The sequence below is a fragment of the Thunnus albacares genome, chromosome 20 (assembly GCF_914725855.1).
Source record: "Thunnus albacares chromosome 20, fThuAlb1.1, whole genome shotgun sequence".
In the NCBI taxonomy this organism is placed as follows: Eukaryota; Metazoa; Chordata; class Actinopteri; order Scombriformes; family Scombridae; genus Thunnus; species Thunnus albacares.
Genome location: NC_058125.1, coordinates 18,287,494 through 18,308,996, shown reverse-complemented (window position 1 = coordinate 18,308,996; position 21,503 = coordinate 18,287,494). Strand labels below are relative to the sequence as shown.

General features: G+C 37.8%; 1 protein-coding gene across 3 annotated transcripts; it reads right to left on the bottom strand.

The window, feature by feature from the left end:
• Positions 1–686: 686 nt before the first annotated feature.
• Positions 687–19,947, bottom strand: fshr (follicle stimulating hormone receptor). 3 transcript variants are annotated; one of them, XM_044337736.1, is made up of 15 exons: positions 19,430–19,944; positions 16,922–16,993; positions 15,770–15,844; positions 15,467–15,541; positions 15,174–15,248; positions 15,018–15,092; positions 13,782–13,856; positions 13,278–13,358; positions 12,359–12,427; positions 12,186–12,260; positions 11,381–11,563; positions 7,226–7,446; positions 5,343–5,524; positions 5,045–5,236; positions 687–4,089 (listed from the first exon to the last, which is right to left on the bottom strand). In XM_044337736.1, exons 1-15 carry the CDS (start codon positions 19,621–19,623, stop codon positions 3,553–3,555), a joined length of 2,181 nt encoding a protein of 726 aa, XP_044193671.1. In that variant the 5' UTR covers positions 19,624–19,944; the 3' UTR covers positions 687–3,552. The 3 variants fall into 3 exon arrangements, with proteins under 3 accessions (XP_044193671.1, XP_044193673.1, XP_044193672.1); XM_044337738.1 differs by lacking the exon at positions 13,278–13,358 and having other exon boundaries at positions 19,430–19,947; XM_044337737.1 differs by lacking the exon at positions 15,467–15,541 and having other exon boundaries at positions 19,430–19,946.
• Between the last annotated feature and the right edge of the window lie 1,556 nt (positions 19,948–21,503).

Genomic DNA, 21,503 nt, shown 5'->3' with positions numbered 1-21,503 from the left:
CACTACAATGATGTACACACTGCAGGTCCAGCTCACATTACTGGAGGTACAAAAGTGCATCAAGGCTACATATACATGTCAGTGCAATGTGCAACAATGTGCCACAATAATGACCAGGAATAGACTTAAATGTTAAAGCTAACGTTTCCAGAATATTTAACAGTCAGTGTATTATTTTAAAAAGCTGCAAGTCAATCTTTAATTTGTGTAAATATTTTCTATCTACTTGAGCATTTATATTTGCTATCTTATGCTATCTTATTATCAAATATATGTTTATATTTTCACTAAGATATGGCACATAGGTATGGGTTATTCTGGCAGTAACAATGGCTTATAGACACTTAAAAATATAAAAGTAATCTAAGAAATAGATTTTTATTTTGTTTTATTTATTTATTTGACAATGCTCATTAATCAGCAGGAAAAAAAGAGAAGTGTAAATGAGCCAGAGTTAGCCTAAAAGGCACATTTTCATCTGTTGTCCCCTGGCCAGATGTTAAAAAGGCAACCTAAAATTTAAATAAGATTATATATAATTAATATGCACAGACTAAAAGCAACACACATCCACCAATCCAACGATGTCACAGCACAACATTGTTAACAACAATACATAACAAGTAAGTTAAGAAAGAAAAAAAATGTGACTTGGATGTGAATATGAATATAGGCAGACACATTAGTGAATTTAATAACCAACATTTTATTAATTGATTCTAATATACATTCAAAATACACTACTCCAGTAGCACACTCATTCTCTGTGTAATTGGAGTCCATTTTAATTCACATGAATGCAAGCTGACTACAGCCTCCACTCTTTTATCTATTAACAGCCACCTTTCAAGCCTGTATGAGTTGAGTGTTTGAGTCACAGAATATAGATTTTGGGTGGAGTATCACTTTAATAAAACACATTTAGTCAATTAGTATCGTTTTACGTAATCTGAACACCAGAGGGCATTGTTTGACTGCTATTAGGTTAGTATCTCAGAGTACTTGAGGACACAGCCTTTCAATGAAACTGTCTTTTTAGATTGTTACAGGTTTCTATGTGGAGATTGTTTATATTTTCCCCTTTTAGTTTTCTGTCCGGAGAAGATTTATATGTATGAGCTTGTACTACACCCTTCACCCCAACACTGAACTGAACAAAAGCAGGGATCAATAATTATTAGTAGGCCTAGTAAGTGCAACATTTAAGGACCATTAGGCTGCCAGAGTGATGTAATCCCTTGAATCTTTTTTTTTAATACTCGCAAAAATGCTGTGATTGAAATTTCGTAGAGGTATGAATAAAAAGGTTTGACATGTCAGGAGAGTGCTGTTGACATAGAGCTTGTGTAAAGAATCCTTTTCTGGAGGCTGATTCATTGGTATTCAACTATTTTCTGTCTAGCAAGAAGCTCTACTTTGCAGTGTGTGACCCTCGCAGTTTTCTTTATCCATTTTAACAAAATCATCTTCATCCAGGATTGCATTGCAAAACTGAGACTGTACCATTCTAAATTCATTTCCAGTCTCTCATTTCTTTCTGCAGACAGCATTTTCAACCTTGAATGTGTTTTATACAACCTATGTTGCTTTGATTGTGCTATGAAGACCAGTTGAGAAAGAATGCCAACAGCTGTGAAGACATGCTGAAAAATGTGCATGTAATGTCAGAAAATACTATATTGTATTATTATTGCTGTGTTAAAACTGCATATAGGTGCTTTGTGCTGCCATCAGAAGAGGTTTTGTTGCAATTAACAGGGGTGTTCAGAGCAGAGCAGAGATCACAATAAATCCAGCATCAGTAGCATCACCTGGTGGCTAAAGTGTATAAAAGCACCCACACATTCATTGTTGGCATGAAGGAGGCAGTGTATCCATATCAATGAGATGGATTCCTTCTTGCAGCTGCAGCCTTGAAACCCTGGGTTGCTTCTGAGAGGGTGTGTGTGTGTGTGTGTATGTGTGTGTGCACACGAACCTTATCTAGTCGCCATATCGGTCCTCCTGTAATAAGCAGAATGAGCAGCTGTGTGGTCTCCCCCTCCTACACACACACACACACACCCTTCCTGTCACACAGAGCAGAGGTTCGTAGGGTCACTTTGTCCTTGAATGCACTGGATACTCTGAAGGACAGCATTTCAAGATAAAGATAACTAAATTGAGTGTGTGTGTGTGTGTGTGTGTGTTGGGGAGGGGAGCGGGGTCTGTCATAGGCTACTTTCAGGGACAAATTTCAGACAAAAGCTTTTTTTGGGGTCAGTGTTCAAGGTTGGGGTTAGGTTAAGGTTAGGTTTAGGCAAGTAATGGTTATGGTCAGGTTTAGGGTAAGTCTCTATGAAATGAATGTACGTCTATATAATGTCCCCAAAAGTGACCTAGGACAACATGTGTGTGTGTGTGTGTGTATGTGTGTGTGTGTGTGTGTGTGTGTGCGTGTGTGTGAACTCACATTCGCCATACAAAATCTGCTCAAGCACAGAGGATATAATAAACATCTTTATAAATGATATGAAAAAAAACATCCCAAAAATCTATTTTGTACAGAACACACAGATATAAAAAAAGGTTACTAATACTTTCATTTACAAACAATAAACATAATTACATTACAAAGATAATTACACATCCTTCTTTCTTTTTAAATAGAGAAACTGAAGGGTAGGGAGGATTTGGAGGCATGGAGAGCTACAGCAGACAGAGTGTATGAGGAGATTATTAATCAGTTGAAGTCCCTGCGGTGTGCTTCTTAATGAATATCATTCAAAATGAATGTGGATTTCTTGATGTGCATATGCTGATATCCCAAATGTCATGCCTTGGTAAACTGTTTCAAAGTTTATTTCATTGTCCTGGGACACCAGATGGATGGCATTTTTTTGTCTAAGACAATGAAAATGAAACAAATTCACTTATTCTGCCTCTTCTTCTACTCTTATTTTCTCCTACTTGTAATCTAAATTGTTATGATGCAGTAAACTCCACCCATCTGGCACTCCACTCAAATTAAAACAAATAGAAATAATTATCTAGGACACAGTAATTTGACCTAGATTTGGTCAAAGTATCTGTAGTTGTTCTGAAGCTATCTTTACTTGGACTGCTACGGTACATACAGAAGTAGCAGTGCACCCGTGGGTCACATGGTTTCAGAAGGATACTGAGCCTTTATGTCCCGTGTTGTTGCGGGTCAGAGGACAGGCCTGAAGAGTCAGTGGTTGATATGCTGGTTGAAGATGTTGTCAACATAAATCAAGATCAAACAAACCATAATAATGATGAGTTGTGACATCCTTTTGAAGAATTAGTAGTCTGATGGTTCATGTCCTCAACATGCACAGGTGAAAATAAGTGCCACCGTTAAACAATGAATTTTTCATACCTGAAGAGGTATTCATGCAAGTTCTGCCAATACCTTTGTAGGATCTACAGTTTTGCTTTATTTCCCTCAAAGATTTAGGACTCCTGTGCGGACAGAAATATTAGTTTTAAAAAAAAAACCTGTAAAATTTGAATAGACCAAGTCTGTATCTATGAAATTTTGAAAAACAGTCAACACTCTTGTTTCCCATCTAGACTTGACATATTGGCTAAGGAATACAGCGTCACATGGCTGTTCTTCGAAGAGGTCCACGCCGGCTGCTGACAGGAGGAACTCTCTGTTCGGTAAATCTGCGCTCGGGTTTTAAACAGACCAAAGCGAGCTGCCAGAAGAAAGAAATCCCGCCTGAAGGTGCGGGTGAAGAAGGCGTACAGGAAGGGGTTGGAGCATGAGTTGATCGGGTAGAAGAGAACCAGCAGGAGTTTGGCGTCAGAGACGGTGATGAGAGGGAGCTTGAGGGCGGCCGAGGTGGCAAAGAAGGAGATGGGAGCCATGCAGATGAAGTCGGTGAAGACGAGCATGGCCATGCGCTGGGCCACGAGGGTGTCGGTGTGGGCCGGCACTGACGAAGGGTTGTGGACGGTCAGGTAGATGCTGAGGTAACAGCCGCACACACAGAAGAAGGCCAGGATGTTGAGGAGGAGTAGAGACACAACATAGACCTGAGACTCCAGAGACTCCACATCCATGGGCAGGCAGATGCTCACCTACATCCCACAAACAAATACAGACACATAAACAAACACGTATTCAAAAATCACACAATGTGCTTTCAATGTGCTTAATTTCCACACAGCCTGGGCTGAAATCCTCTCAGAGGGTTTGTGGACTACGCAACAAAAACTGAGCTGTAAATAGCTTCATATTCAAATGAACACAGAAACTAAGCCACCAACTAAAGGTCAGCAAATAAAAACATAAGGGAATTATTGTTAATATATTGCACCAACATAGCAGCAACAGTGTTGGGGGTCCTGGTGGTCGAGTAGTTTAAGACATATGTAACTACAACCTTCAATTCCAGCTTTTTCTTCTTTGTGTCTTTGTCATCAGACCCACTCTCTCCCCATGTTTGCTGTCTCTCTATAGGCTACTGTCACTCTATCAAATAAAGTAAAAAATGCCTTAAAGTAAAAAATCTTAAAATGCTATAACGCTGTCGCCCCGTTTCTCCAAGCCAAAAAACTCTACTGCTACTATCACAGTACTACAGCAAGATGGACATAGGCTTAGGGGATTTTTGAAAATAACTGCTGGTAAATGTTTTTGAAAAAAATATTCTACAAATGAAGAAAAGAATGCATTTTATAATTAACATTTCATATAGCTAGATAACATTGTTTAAATATATAGATATAAATATGTAGATTCGTTACTGAAAATGCATATTTAGGTGTTCCAGACAACATATTGTATGTATGACTATAGTCTGATTGGATGTCATCTCAGACATGCAGAACATTACATTTGTTGTTTTGCATAATTTTTGTATATTTAAAAGCATATTGTAAGTCATTTTGTAGAGTATGAGTTCATGCACCATTTTGTATCCCCATGAATCTGAGCAAATTCTACAAAAGAATATACATATATTAAATTGCTGGGAAGCAAACTAGAAAGAGTAAATGAATGAAGAATGTGCAGACTTTATGAAGCACCCACCTTCCTGTAGCTGCTGACCCCGACTGTGGGAAGCAAAGCGGCCAGGGTGGAGAAGATCCAGCCCGCTGTCATGACGATACAGGCGTGTCTCAGACGGAGTTTACGGTCCAGCCGAAGTGCATGTTTGATGGTGTGCCAGCGCTCCAGGGTGATTGCTGTTAATGTGAACACTGACAGCTCACTGGCAAACACCTGCAATTGACACACAAACACACACATTTCTATTAAAAAATGAATATTATCATTGATTTAAGGGCTATCATATGTTACGTATGCAATGAACTCCTTGCGTACACACCGTGAAGAAGCCTGCAGCACTGCAGCCCAGGCCTGTCTGCCAGTCTATGGCGTGGTTGTAGTACTGGCCACGAGTGAGCGTGTCTACAGTCGCTATGACTACCAGGTAAATGCCCATGCAGAGGTCAGCAAATGCCAAGTGGCACATGAGAAAACGAGGAACAGTCAGTTTGGACTTGCTGCCTGGCAACACAACAATAGAAAGAAAAAAAGTACTCAAAAGTAAACAAGCATCAGCAGAAATATGTAGTCAAATGTACTTGGTAATGTGTACTAATCTGTCTTTATGAATAAGATTAGATCTTAATCTCTCTGTCCTATGAAAATCTCCAGTCTTATTTCCTGTTTTCATAACAGAAAAGGAAGTCAGACAATAAGAAAAGAGGAAAAGATGGAAGGAAGAGATGAGTCACGATGAGTCTGTAAAATATTTAAAAAAGTACCCTCCAAACATGTTTTACAACAAATAAAAATACTCTACTTGGAATAATAATTTGTTTCTGATATGGCTTTGCTACATAAAAAGTTAAAATACCTCCGCATCAGCAGTCCTCTCTTCTCAATCTTATTGTTGGTCAGAGATTTTTATCCGACAGCTTGTTTACTTAGTGTGTAGGTGTTTGCTAACATTGACATGTACAACGCACACATTTAAAATGTTGGGGTAAAAAAAACAAGAGAGACATTGCAGTTGTGTTAAATATACTGAATTTAAATTGTGCTTCATCTGTCTTCTCTGTTGCACTCTCTCTTCCTCTGTCAGACCAGGAACTGGCAAATTCGAGCTAATGTAGTAGCAAAGTAGAGAGGTTTTGCCTCTTTTGGGGGATTTGAATGTTAAAGTACTCTTTTTTTTAAGGAAAAACATGTTTTAGAGTAAAATTAAATGAATTTCTATTTGACAGCATATTGTTATTTAACACTGCTGTCCTTGTGAGTGTTTTTTAAGAGATGATTGATATTGTTCTCTTGAGTAGGTGGAGTCCACCTGTATAAAAGGGAGAAGGCTGGGGTGGCTGGGGGCTTCTGGTCATACATTGAGTCCGCAGCTCCTGCCTTGAGCCTAATCTGAGGGGGGCATAGCCAAAGTGTAGTTTAGAGTTGATTTTTTTTTTGTATTCCCCTATTTTTGAGAAAAGCGTTATTTTTGGTTAGTTAGTTATTTTATTTTTTTCATTTTCTTTCTACTTTGACCAGACATTTTTTTATGTCCACTGTAAGTATTTGCATTGGACTCCACTGATGTCAAATAAAATTCACTTGGACTGCTGAACTCTGCATGCAACTCCTCATTTTTGTGCCTGGCTACTCGGCAAACCCTCACAAACATCTACTCCTTTTCCCTCATTGAAAAAATCTAGAGTGTATGAATAAACAAATATTGTTAATTTCAAAAGTTTAACTTCTGGACACAAGATGTCTCCAACTACCCTAAAAAAGTCTATCTTCAGTGTATGTTTAATGGAGGCTTCTAGTTGCCACATTTTCCACATTTCCAAATGTTCCAAATTTGATGTCACAAATCAACAACCATATGTACACATCTTAAACTCAGATTTAAGGAGAGCACAGAGAAACTTTCCCCTTTTAGCAGATAAATGTGTTAACAGCCTTCTAGTGTCAAACTCTGCACATACATCCCTCTGCACAGTGAAACATCTAAGTGAACTAACAATAAGCAAAACACATTTTTGAGTGGAAGGGAACTTTAACTACAAAATACTGTAAATAGTAGCTACACCTAATTTGTAGTCACAGTACATGACTAAATATATTTAGTTACTTCCGTCTTTGAAAGCAACACCACAACATCTGAGACACACAGGCAAAACAAAAAGACCACATATGTGTTTTATGGATAGCGATGATTTTCTCGTTTAGTACCTAACAAGACAAGGAGTACAGCTGTGTTCCCCATCAGTGCGAGGACAGAGATGACCCAGATGAGGACTCGCAGTGGGACGGGGGACATGATGTCCTCACAGGGGTTAAAGTCATCTGGGGTTGGGCTGCAGGTGATGGAGGTGGAGTTGGAGCAGTGGTCCCTGTAGAAGTGACGTTGCTCACGGGCCTCCGGGTGAAAACACAGGGGATGCCCCCTCGACCTGACACACATGAAGTACACACACGTTAAAAAAAATGCTTGCATTCTTAATATTTTCCACTAAGAAAGCATTCAGTTTTTGACATTTTTCTACTAAATTATGACAATAAAACCTCAAGTTCAGCACTGTCAGTTAATGATAACTGACCATAATGGAGTCATAGAGTTATATATATATATATATATATATATATATATATATATATATATATATATATCAAAATATATAGTATAGTATAAAAAAGTATAGTAAAATCTTGCTGTAATATCTGTGGCTGTATGTGACATCCATTGTACATATATGCCATAATAACCCATTATCCTGCGAGGAATTTGTGATTGAATCTCATGTATTTTGCTTGTCCAATTACTTATAAATATCCTAAAATTAGTAATATGGATTTAGAACAGGTAAATGTAAATTAAGATATGATTCTGACTGTTTAATTTATTATTATAAATTATTACTCAATCTTTTTTCAAATTTTAATTAGAGGATACACCCCTTGAGATGCACCATCTCGTTTTTTTGAGGGGGTCCTAAGGCACAAAACATAAAAGTTACAATATTTAAACAAAACAAAATACATTAGTAATAATAATGCTAATAAATTAAACAATACAACAACACAAAACAATCAACAAAGCGAAATCAACATGGACATACACATAAGGGATCTCCCACCATGCCAAACCCCACACGCTACATCTGTTACACTAGTCATCTGTACGAAGAATGAACGATAAATACAATAAATGAATAGATTGAATAATATTATGTCAAAATACAGAGTCCACATATAAACTAAAATGAGGGTAAATACAATCAAAAACAGGAAAAAGTAGATTTATGGTAATCAAGTAAAGAAGTCTTGATGTCTTGGAAAGAAGTTATCAATCGGAGTGAGTTAGGCAAATTATTCCAGTCTGATGGTGCTGAAAAGCACGTCTCCCAATTTCTTTAAAGCTTCCAGGCACAGTAAAAAAAAAGGTTGTTGAGTATGTCTGAGTGAATATGATGATCTGAATCTTGATCACTATAATTAGATAACAGGAGCAAACAGCATACTGTCTCTTTGTCTCACAGACAATCCTAAGATGTTATTATTCCCTCACAGGGAAATTAAAAGCTGGGTCTTTGTTCAAGCCTTTGTTCACTCATTCACTATTCCCTACACAATAAACACTCAGCGGAGTGTGGAAAGCAAATACAGTGGAAGCAAATAGTGTGTGATTTTTGTACACAGCTTCTGTGTCACAGCTGCAAGAGAAGTACAGTCAAAGCAGTGAATGTTGGAACAGGAAAAAGTAGTACAGTTGCATAAGGTGTTGGTAAATCATTACAAAATAACATATATAAAGTGTACAGTGATATACAACAATACAACAACCGTACTGACCAGCAAGTACTTTATTGTTCACTTGTCTATTTTTTACTATTTTCACTGGATCTGTTCTCATGTACACCGTTACACTGAGGGGATGCAATTTCATTCCCTTGCGTACTGAGTATTGTATATGGAGAGAATGAGAATAAATTCTACCTTGACCTGAAAATATAAAACTGCCTTTAGGCAGCCAAGACATAAAATCTACGAAAGACATACAAAGCTATAGCAGAAGATTGTCCAAAGTTAAATTTGTCAGTTGTAAGAATAAAAATCACTCTTGCATGAGATAAAGTGTCCAGTAAAATAGTACTGAAACTATCATGGTAAAAGACAGTAATGTAGAGCTGCAACGATTAGTCGAGTAATCGTTTAGTTGCTATACTAACTAACTAATTAATAAATTAATAAAATATTAATATATTAATTTGTTTAATAAAACAAATATTTTGATAATCGATTAATTGTTTTGAGTATTTTTTTAAGAAAAAAATGTCAGTAAGACAGTAAACTGAATGTCTTTGGGTTGTGGACTATTGTGGACAAAACAAGACATTTGAATCAACTTGGGCTTTGTAAAACAGTGATGGACATTTTTCGCCTTTTTCTGACATTTGATCGACCAACTTCCGAGGCTGAAAAAATGAAGCCAATGTATGGGGTGCCAAAAAACTGCAGTTCCTCTAATGGCCACTTGAGGCTGGCTCCAAAAGTGAGTCAATTGCCATTCACCCCCATGTTAAAATGCCCAACTTTACAGCAGAAATAAACATGTTTACAGCCTGGTACAAAAAAGGGTGTTAGTCTCTATAGCTAATTTCCCCACTCATGACAACTATATGGGGGGTGAATATGTATATAACTCACTCGTTTAATTTTTATTAAGGCTTAAAGTTATGCATAATCAAGGGTATGGCGGGTGGGTGTCGTCACAGGCAAGTCGTTACCACGGCGACGACGTTGATTACGTAACGTAACCATGGCGTATCCTTAGATTCACAGAGTATAGCCGTAGCCCTCGCTATTTCAGTGTGTTTTTTGTTCATGAAAGTTGATAGTAACATTTTGGTCGCCTAAAAAAAGCCTTGTTCAGCGTTTGTTTGACTATAAGACTCTAAGGAGTCGGATGTTCAGTTTTTCCGGTAAGTACATTTTGTTTTAATGGTTTTAAGCCTGTTTTGCACTAGCAATAATTAGCATTAGCATTGTCACAGTTAACCATAGACTGTAAATACACCGTGTTAACAAGGCTAGCACCTAGCATCAGAGTCAGCTCCACCCTCTCCTACATATATGGTCACTTCTGGCTCCAAAAATACAAGATGGCAATGGTGAAAATGCAGACTCGAGGCTTCAAAACCATGGATGTTAAAAGAGAGCAAAACAGGAGTCAACAAACCAATGAGTGACGTCACTGTGGCTACGTCCATTTTTTTTTAATAATCTATGGGACCAAACAATTTATCAATTAATCAAGAAAATAATCGACAGATTAATTGATAATGAAAATAATCGTTAGTTGCAGCCCTACAGTAATGTTAAATGTACTTAAAACAGACTTTATTGCTGTTTTTGACATGCAAGCTTAAAACTGGCCTTTCCAGTGCACAGGTGCCTTTAATCAAGCGCTAATTAAGAGTCTCATTAGAAGTGGAGTGGCTAACAATAAATCAAGTAATCAAGATTAGAAAAAAGTAGGAAAAATATTACACATCATTTCTCAATTCACATATACCCACTCCTTATTTACAGTAAGTTTCTTATTTAGTGGTATTTGCATAACCTGATGTGCGTGATGGTTGATGTCATGATCTCAGGAATCCAGCTGCCTCGTTAGGTAAATATTTACAAGAAATTCTCAATAACATAACCAGAGACTTAAAGAAATTGTTCAACATTATGGAAAAATATGCTATTCACTTTCTTTGCAGAGAATAAGGGTTAGATAAGAAGACTGATACTATTCTCATGTCTCTGTGGTAAATATGAAGTTGGATCAGCAGTCAGTTAGCTTAGCTTAGCAGGAAGACTGGAAACATGGGGGGAAACAGTTAGCCTGGCTCCAAACACACACACACACACACAAAATCTGTCTACCAGCACCACTAAAACTCACTAATTAACATAACAATTTGTTTAATTCATACAAGAATGTAAGTGTTAAAATGACAAGTTGTGGTTTAACGGGCAATTGGACTACCTCTTGGCCGGAAGCCGTTGCCAGGCAACCAGCAGATTTTCCAGAAAGTTACTGGTCCCTAAAGCCAAGAAATAGTCCAGTATATAACCCTTTGTAAAACAGTGAATGGTACACTTTTTGAACAGATTAAACCAACTATATAAAATATGTTAATTAGTGAGTTTTAGAGGTGCTGGTAGGTGTTTTTTTTAAACCTCTGAACAGAGCCAGACTGTTCATAGCTTCATATTTACCCAAAGAGGTATGAGAGTATGACGTTATCTACAGTATCTTCTCATCTCACTCTCGGCAAGAAAGTGAATAAGGTGTTCAGAAACCTTTTGACTGTCAGTGTTTGTGCAGACTACCTGTTCCTGCGTATGTTTTGGAAGGCGCAGCAGTGTGACGGGTAGGTGAGTTTGGCCAGGTGGAGTTTGGTGAAGTGCAGAGGAGGGAGCTCTTTCAGATGGAAGGCAGACTCTGCGATCAGCCACTCCAGTCCACCGAGGATGGAGTCCGGCAGGGAGCTGAGGGCTGTGTGGGAGATGTCCCTGCAAGCACAAACACAAACAAGTGGGTATTTAACAGAGGAGTATGAGAAGCTGGCATTTTCATATCAGAATACATGACATTTTCAACAACTGTTATGCTATACGTAATATGCAACCTATGATTGGTTCATAAAACCTGCTATTTATTTCTCTTTGGAGAAACTCCGATTTAAAAAAAGAAATGTGCCAGCTAAATTCCAGGTTTGCTTGGAATGAAACAATAAAATTCAGATTTCCTGAAGAGAAAATTCACAGAAAGAGCCAGCATGTGATTGCCAAGTGATTGCCTGAATGTGGAGTGCAAAAAAAAAACATCACAGCAATGACAGTCAAAAAAAAACCCTGTGTTTTTTTTCTGATTGCTGCTTCAGTGGTGTCTTTTTATTTGGGGAATAAACAGGTTAAAAAAAAAACCCAAAAAACCTCTTTCCGGTTAAAATGAATTGACTTCACTTGCTCTCGTTCTATTTTTACCTTAAATCTGGCATATTTAAAAGGTTTTTTTTTGTTTCCCCACATATGCCACATTGTTTCTTGTTTTCTCCTACATCTTGAATTTAATAAGTGATGATGAGGAGGGTGAATCATGTAGGCATGAGTTACTGTTGGATGTCATGCTTACAGTACCACCAACTCACTGGAGCCCACAAAGGCGTTGGGATTGATGTGAGTAAGCTGTTGGTTCCCTTTTAGGGACCTGAAAGAGAGAGAGAGAGAGAGAAATTAAACATGTGAGCTTGATATTTTATTTATTTATTTATTTTGTTTGTAATTGTGTCTCTGCCTGTGACTCACAATTTGCCCATCTTTGTGCCGCCGAAGGCGTCACTTTCCACCTCCTTGATGCCGTTTCTGTTGAGCCGTCTGTCATGAGAAAGCGAAGCCAAATTACAGTCACGTGGCTCCAACACGGGACATTCCCAACAGTAAACTTATCTGAACTATCAAAGCTAATTTTAGTGTTTGCAGTGATAAAAACTGTACGGATACGCAGGATTTTTGGGTCAAACACAATATTACACATTATTATTGTGTAAGTCCTTCAAAATTATAAATGTATTGAAAGTAAAGTAAGTAATTTTTATGCAGCAGGAACTGTGCCTGTTGGTGTTTTTATGCATTATATTATAATAGTTAGTGATGTATTACCCATTAAGCTGCTTTTTAAGATGCAATTTGAGCTCATTTTAACTATTTGGTTTGATAGTTTAATCTATAATAATGCATCACAATATAGAAAAATGTATAGTTTATGGGCTGGTAATATAATTTGTATAATATTAATTTGTAAAGCAAGTAAATAGCAACTCCAGCTCTCAGAGAGTAGTGAATGTAGTGCAGTAGAAGTATTAAGTAACATAATATGGAAATATTCAAGGAAGTCCTTCAAAATTCAGCTTAAGCAAATGTATCCATTAGTTTTCCACCGTTTGAATTATTCACATGAGCAAAATGTAGGACAAATATATAGCGCAACATTAAAATACGTCACTCTTTGCCTGATTCAAAACACGATTTTCAGCAGGGATCCTGATCTGCAGCGTAAAAGGGGGATAGATAGAGGAAGCAACAAAGTAGGAGTTTTGCAGAAGATAGAGCTCAGGAAAGAGGGCAGAGAGCATTTCAGGGAACATTCATCACTGCGCCTCTAATGCCCACTCGCAGCTATGTGAGGGTGGTGCGTATGTTCCTAAAAAAGTGATGAATCTCTTACATCTCCCTGATGGTTTGAGTGCAGAGGCCTCTGAAGGCATTGGCGGGGACTCGCTCTATGTGGCTGTTCTCCTCCAGGTCACTAAGCAGCACGCACAAACAAAAACACACACGATAAACAACGTATACTGATTCACCAGCAGGAAAACCAGCAGATATATATACAGTTAGTGAGCAAAATATAAGGAATGCATAAATCCACTTCCTTTATGACGCTGATTTGTAGATGTCAGATGGGAGACAGTTAAAAGATGGATTTTTTAAAGGCTTGAGACGATGGACAGATGGTTTGCTTTCCTGATAAGCTCCTCTGTATGGACTACTCAGTGCGTAGGTTTCAGCTTAACTATTTTATGTCTAACGGTGTGATTTCTTCCGGGCATATTTAATTCTGAATGTGTAAAATAGCCTATATGCTCAGTGCATATGGGAATTATGGCACGTGGGTGTGTGAACGTGTGTCTTTAGTTCATTTATATATCGTGTTGAGAGCGTGTCAACCTACAACACAAAGTGGTGGGCCGTAGAGCGGATCTTGGTCAAATCTGGAAAAATTCTCAGGCCGGTGTTGGAGATGGTCCTGTGATGTGCAAATTAACAAACAAATGTTACTACATTCACACCCTGACCTCCAAACAGCAGACACTTAGTTTGCAGTTCAGTCACAGCGAAAAAAAATCAGGACAATGTAGCATCCATTTTATTAACCAAGATAAAAAAAATTAACACGTGAAGGGAATCCAAGACAATTCAGCCAGAAGCTCACGTGGCAGAGAGATAAATCAGACCATTTAAAGGGGTGCTATGTTCCAAATGAAAATGTCTTTTTTTCTTTCTTTTTGCAAAAATACATGACAATTATCTCTAAAATTTTTCAGTCTGTAAAACACACATTCTTGTGCACAACAGGTTTTCAATTTGAAAGCATAGACCTCCAAAAAAAGACCTTGCTTTTTTGAAAAGATTATGGAACATTTTTTAGAAGTTAAAAGGTTTTTCAACACCGACAGACACCAATGAATGTTTTTTTTTTTTTTTTTACATATTTAGTCAGCAGAGATGTTTTGCCCCTTTTTCAACTGCATTTCTGCATTACTCATACACATAATCATGTTAGCTTTTCGTTAGCTTCTTTTTTATTAAACCTTGAATTGTTTCCTTGTAGGTTTTATTGATAATCATCCTTTGTATTAAACCTCTAAGAGGCAATACATTTAATTTTTTAATCAAGACAGGGTTTTTGGGTACATTGTGGACATTTCATTGTGTAAAATCAGAAATATTTTAGATGTAATTCAAAATGCACTAATGTGCCCTAGTTTAAAAGTTTAATCATTTACATATTTTCACCATAAATTGCTCTGTTTATGTGTCCCAGTTCTCATAAATTGGGACAAACTTAACAGTAATAGTTATGATAATGTCCATGAGGGATACTGTCCTTTATAAACTGTTTGTTTGGAAAAGTATAAACAATCCAATTTAAGATTACTGTTTGTACCAAATGGGTTTCATAGAGTTAAATAGTGGATAACTTATTTTGTGGGAAACTTGTCACACTTCATCCTTGGGATGAAATGTGACACTTGATATCTCTTCCAGAGGATCCAAGCTAATTAAAAAATGATGCCTCCGGCCGTGTGGGGGCCCGTCAGAAGTAGGCCTGTCACCCATGACCCATTTTGGACTCACAATTAGTTTGAACCACACACATTGAATAAGTACATATTGCCGTACTCACAGATACTGTAGTTTTACAATGTTCATGAATGCATCTGGATGGATGTGTCTCAGGTGTTGTGACAGTGATATGGTTCTGAAAGAAAGACATTGTCACATAGTCGCTAATATAAACCACTGGTCTCAAAATTATAGGGTTTCTGCCAGTTATACTTACATATGACTGAGTTCAGGAAGATCAGAGAAAGCAAAAGCTCCGATACTCTCCAGTGGTTCGTTCTTTGAAATGTGGCTAAGAGAAACACAGATATATAAATATAAATCCAGCTGTTACATCTTCAATCACACTCTTTGACGTATTTTGACTCCACTGCCCTGCCTACAACTGTTTGGGTGATCAGTTTTCTCAGAGTTTGTGGCTCTTCTTGTTCCATGACAAAGACTAAACACTAGAAGCACGTTGGATAAAATACGTCATGCACAAAGCCTTTCAGAAAGTGTTAGACTCACATTTCAGTCAGCTGAGGGAGGCCGGCAAAGGCAAAAGCTCCAATACTCTCCAGTGCACCATTACCTGAGATGTCACTAAGAGAAACACAAATATATAAATAGAAAAATATGTAATGCACTAAAAAAATCCAGCTGTTACGTCTACAATCACACTTATTCTTTGACATATTTTGAATCCGCCGGCCTGCCTACAACTGTTTGGGTGATCAGTTTTCCTCTTGTTCCATAACGAAGACTAAACACTAGGAGCACGTTGGGTAAAATACATCACGTGCAAAAGCTCTCAGAAAGTTGCATACTCACATATGAATGAGCCGAGGGAGGCCAGCGAAGGCAAAAGCAGAGATATTCTTCAGGATGTTGTTCTCCGAAATGGTGCTAAGGTTGCGAGGAAGTGGAGAAAGAAAAGGATGAGGATGCAGGTTTTAGTGGAAAAGAGGAAAAATAACGTGAACAACTGGTGGTATAGATGATTTTATTTTTACTTCATTAATGCTTAAGTCACACACAAGACAGGAGGACAGGGGATGTTACACTTATTGTTACACTTTTGAAAAGATCACCATACTAGTAACAAAATGAAGAGGTGCAAGAAGGCTAAAAACGTATATATGGAGAATATAATGGACCTGCACAGTTAGATCCAATGTAAATATTTATAGTGTTGCCAAGCGTTCTCAATAGTTCTGATTGTTAATGTCCTCTTTATATCCTAAGTCTGATTAGAGATTTTAATTTCCTGATTGCTAAAGTTTGGCTGTATTAATAGTTGTATTTGACCCAACTATGCAAAGGTTTAATTTCTCTATAACTTTACACAATTAAAGATAACAATATATGGAAACACTGTGATATAAAAGATAAAATTAAACACAAATATAAATATAGAGGTACAGGTGATGATAAAGCCCAGTGAAAGAGAAAAACATCCAAAGATGTATAAACAAAATTAAATAGAAAAATACATAAAATAAAATAAAGGGGAGATATGATACTGTATGCCTTGTTAAAGGGCAAAAACAATTTTGCATGCCATCATATTTCTGTCTCAATTTTGAGCACAGAAAAAGATAAATTATTATCACGCAAAGAATAATCTGAGCAAACAGATATCTCCCCTGTGTTCAATAAACAAATATGTGTGTTTGCTGTTATCCACATAATATTAACACCACTCGAATTCTGTATTTTGTGCTTTCTTGTTCTCCATTAGTTTCATAATTTAAAGTCATGTAGAAATACTTTGAATGTAGTTTGAGTCTAATTTTAATACTGAAGCTTTTTGTGCTGTAAATAAAACATAAACATAAAACTGTGCTGCAACAAAGGTACTTTTTTTTTTCTCCCTCCTTTGTTTTGATGATTCATATCTCCAGTGTTTTGACCTCCTCAGTTCATTATGTTACACATCAAAGAATAAACATGACACAGACACACACAAGAACACACACTCACAGTATCCTGAGGTGCTGCAGGCTGGTGAAGGCGCGCTGGGGAATCACACTGATCTGCGTATTCTTAACATCCCTGTTGATGCAAAAACAGCCACTCAGAAATGTAATCACAAGAACAAACCTTAAAGAATAATTATCACAACAATTATCAGACTGTTGAGTTGTGTATCGCGGACGTTGGTGGGATCATTTTCATATTTGCATCTTCGTATAATGAAGGAGGTCAATGAGGCCATGACCAGTTACACACTCATGTTGGGGATTTTCTTTTAGCGTACAGAATATCTATAAAAGATCCCAAGCTTATTTTGCATCTGGTTGTTGTAGATCACATCTGAAACGGCCATCCATTGCTGCTTACTTGTAAATATCCCCACTGTTCCTGAGCCTTGACCTTTGAGCAGAACAGAACAGATGAGAACACACACATCGCCACCTGGGAGTTCACAGTACGTCTCTTGGGAAATGTCGCTACTTCTGCCACAAAGCATGTCCTCGGCCGTATTTGTTTCTATGCTTTTGCGACTACCGTTATGTATACGTGCACTCCGCTCTTGTGTAGGTGTATGTTTGTGCAAAACCTTCATGCAGTCCTAATCTTTACACAGACCCTCACCCCCCTCCCTTCCCTTTCTGGCCTTGAGATTCCTTCTAAATGTTTCAAAGGCCAAAACAACAGGTCAGTGTTTACTCCGAGTGGCGATCACCCTTTTCTGCTTCGTCCAGTTCTGTGTCACTGTGTCAAAACAACTTGCAGTACCTTCAATTAACACCTTTGGAGGTTAAAGTGACACCATGGAACTTTTGAAAGCAGGGAAAACACAATCTTTCTCTTACAAATTAAAATATGAACTCATAAGTAATAAAACACACCTTTGCTCGATTCAGTACACTAAAGGGTTTTTCTGCTACCGCCTTTCTTGGTCTGTTATGACCATTAGCTTATGGTGGCTAATGTTAGCTTATTATTGTTTTTGTCTACTGGTGCTCCTGTTATACTAAGTTTTAGCATTCACCCCGAAATTGCTGCTTGCAAAGGTTACAGTCAATCAACACTGCTAAAAGTTTGGGTTTGAACCATGGCTGTATTATAAGATTGGGTGGATTGAACCATTGAAACCATTAAGTCTGAACACTTAACTCGTACTTATTCTCTGGCCATCAGTAGAAGTCTGTGGTTGTACTGTGAATCGCTAAAGACGAACAGATGTGCCTCCCCGAATAAATGAATATTTAATAAAACCAGCATTGGCAAGTTTGGTGCAAAATTCATCCAAGGATTAGAAAGAAAAGTCTAAATGATTATGCATGGTCATGAGATGGGATTTTGATTTGTATACCTTCTTAATCTCTATTGGGGTAAGATGGTTAATAGCAAATACTACTGTATGTATGTATTCTATGTAATAATGATCCATGTCGCTTGCTGTAGATGAGTAGAGATGTCAGTTTACTCTTTATAAGAAGTACTATCCATCCTGTGGAAACAAACTGGAGGTGTGAAATCTGAAAGATGTGGGAGTATACCAGGCATGGAGGGTCTAAAAGATGTTATTGAGTCACATAATGGGAAATGTAGGATCCAGTGTTTTTGGAGCTTGACCCAAACTAGAGACTAGAAAACAGAAAATCTTGGCCTCTGCTGCTTCCAATTTGTCCCCCATCTTAAAGAAACGTCCCATTACTTTATGGAAGTACAATACTGAATTTCTGAAAATTACAAAAATGAATATGAAAATATTAAATACAACCACAAATACACGTTTTCAGAAAGCAGCTTGAAAAAAGAAAGAAACCAGGAGACAGCCTGTCATATCTACAGCAGGTAGCATGCCAAATTACATTACGGGAATAGATAAATGGTTTTAAAATAGAGTAGAAGAACAGGACAAAACATGTTGTTGCTTATATATTGAGAATACTACAGTATATACCTACTATGTGTATTTAACCCTCATCCTACCAACATATTTAACATAATAAACTACAACAAGAATAAACTACTGTAAGAAACAACCATCATAGCAAAATGTTAACTTATTTCTTCTCAAAACATTATTAGTTATGTAATTAAAAAAGAAAAACAGATTATTATTATTTAGAGTAAGAGTTAACTCTTTCCCAGTACAGCGCTAAGAAGACAGGATTTAGGCTTGTTGACAGAGCACAGGAGGAAATCTGTGTCTGCTGCATCTGTGTCTGTCTCCTCCAAAATGACTGACAGAGTGCCCACGATTCAGATTCTGATTCTATATAAGGCTCCATAAAGCTTATATCCTTTACGTTTTTGTACAGTTGCCAACTAGAAAAGGGATGAAGTCAGAGCTAAACCGCATTATCGCTGCCTGTTATACCACAGAAGAACTTTTCAAACAATTTCTCTGAGACATTGTGCAGCAGCAGAATGTAAACTTCTACGATGACTGAAGCAACTTTACATTTGTCTCCCATCATTGCTGCATATATTTGTGTGCATCCATTGTGTGTGTGTGTGTGTGTGTGTACTCACAGGCACTGGGTGTTTGTGGAGATGTTGGTGGGAATCTCTGTAACTCCAGGTCTGAGCTGGTAGCAGGGCAGGGTTCCTTTGGCCAAAGTGATACCCACTCCAGGTTTGATATCCATCTTGCAGTCAGGCGCCGAGGCTGATGCCGTCCTAATCAACACAATTGTCAGCATTATCAGAATCATCAACAGCATCATTGCAGTCTATCTCTCAGTCCAGGTTGTTATCTTTTGGTTTCTTTGGGTTTTTCTCGGCTCTTCTCTCTCTGTCTCCCACGTGGTTTTTACATCTACGTCGGCCTTCCACCAGAGCCTGCGCTCCACATTTGATATGATTGTTTTTGTCCGTTCGTCCGTCACTCCACTCAGAGTTCACTGCCAGGTCGAACAGACAAGAAGTGTAAGGCGCTTGCTGTTGTCTGCCCAGCAGCTGTGAATACCGGGGGGGTGTGTGAAAAGCTTTATGGGTTTATGAGGATGTAGGAGGTCTCTGCTGGGTAGTGTGTATGTGTCTGTGTGTGTGTGTGCGTGTGTGTGTGTGTGTGCGTGAAAATCACCACAGCAGAGCATGGAACATCTTAACCAGATGTTTTGATAAGGACATTTCCTGATTTTACAAATGACGTAATTATACACTTCCCAGTTTCCAGTCATTACACTTTGACTCCTAAAATTTCCTCTTCAGATGGAATCACACAAACAAGCAATCACAGAAAATAACAGTGTTACAGGATGAAATGCTAATTAAATTTGCACGAGACGCCTTTGAACACTTCTTTGAACGCATTTGTTTCTTATTCAACAGATTTGAAAATTACACACTCATTAATCCTACTTGACCACAAGACTCCTATTTGTCGCCAAAAAGTGAAAGCAGGAAAGTATTATAGCAAATAAAGAAAAAAACGGAGGAAAAAGTAATTATAGTATACATAAGTGAAGTAACTTAACCTTATTCCTGAACAAGACCACTTATGACTGAGTTTGTATTATGTGACTTTTTATGGAGCCCCAAAACTGACAAAATGTAGACAAGTGCTTCAGCCAGCAAACTTAGCTAATACTAAGTTTTTAGTTTAGTTAGTTTGATATTATGAGAAAAACTACATTAAATCAAATCAAATGTCATGGAGGACGCAATAAAGTCCAAGACTTTGAAAGTCTTTTAGGTAACACTGAGCTACGCTTTCTGTACTCCAACACAACAAACTCCTCCTGGCACTCCAACTCTGTCATGGCTGAATATTTAGCTGATTTCGAAAACAACTCAATCTCGTGAGATTTCAGTTTGAGTGAGACTTGGTTAGATGCAATAACAAACAGACCAGATCAAGTGAAAGGTCAAGAAAAACGTTTTATTTCTCTGTATGGTCCTTTCCATAATGTTGTCACACACTTATAATGACGGTCTGAGCCTGTCAGTGTCAAAAACAAGCACTTTCAGTGGATGTATATTGACGGGTGCTATTGCCCCAAAGGATTACATTGCAGCCTGTTTCATGGCTGCTGGCTGAAGCGCTCTCGCTCAATACTAAATCAATTTCAAAAACTGTTGTCCCCATTAGTCACACAAAAACACAAAAAGATAGCAAAATCGGGTCAGGGTTGAAAAATACAGAAGTTTGACAGTTCAAAGATTGTTACCCACTTATTCCTTAACTTCACATCGTGTTCCCTTAATGTACCTGCATGTAAGTATTGGATCGGTACGTACTCTACTGGTACACCGTTAGTACAAAATATTACACTGTAAATTGGGAACAATTACGCTGTGTGCGGCGGGCTGCAATCTAAAGCATTACCATAAATTTTCATGGGAGCTGCAGTTGTTTACTTTGTTAAAATCACAAAGGTTTCAGCTTCTAAAAGAACGTACTGTAGTGGATGCCAGTTTATCCTTTTTTGCTTGTTATGCTTGTTTTATTGGCAAGTTAGTCTATATTATTTACAGTTTTCGAGAGAAATATGTTTTTTTATTTTGGTCTGATGGTGTCTCTTTTAGCTTCAAAGTCACGTCAACAAACCAGCAGTAAGAATAATTATGGGGAGCAGACGTGAATCTGTTTTGTCTCCTTCAT

Bases quoted from the DNA above. Each gene is read 5' to 3' on its own strand.
- fshr (XM_044337736.1), bottom strand. From the start codon at position 19,623: ATGATGCTGTTGATGATTCTGATAATGCTGACAATTGTGTTGATTAGG. The intron at 15,093-15,173 runs GTAAGTATAACT...TCTTTCTTTCAG, and splicing joins CTTCCTGAACTCAGTCATAT to AACCATATCACTGTCACAAC. The intron at 13,359-13,781 runs GTAGGTTGACAC...CGTGCTGCTTAG, and splicing joins ACGGCCCACCACTTTGTGTT to TGACCTGGAGGAGAACAGCC.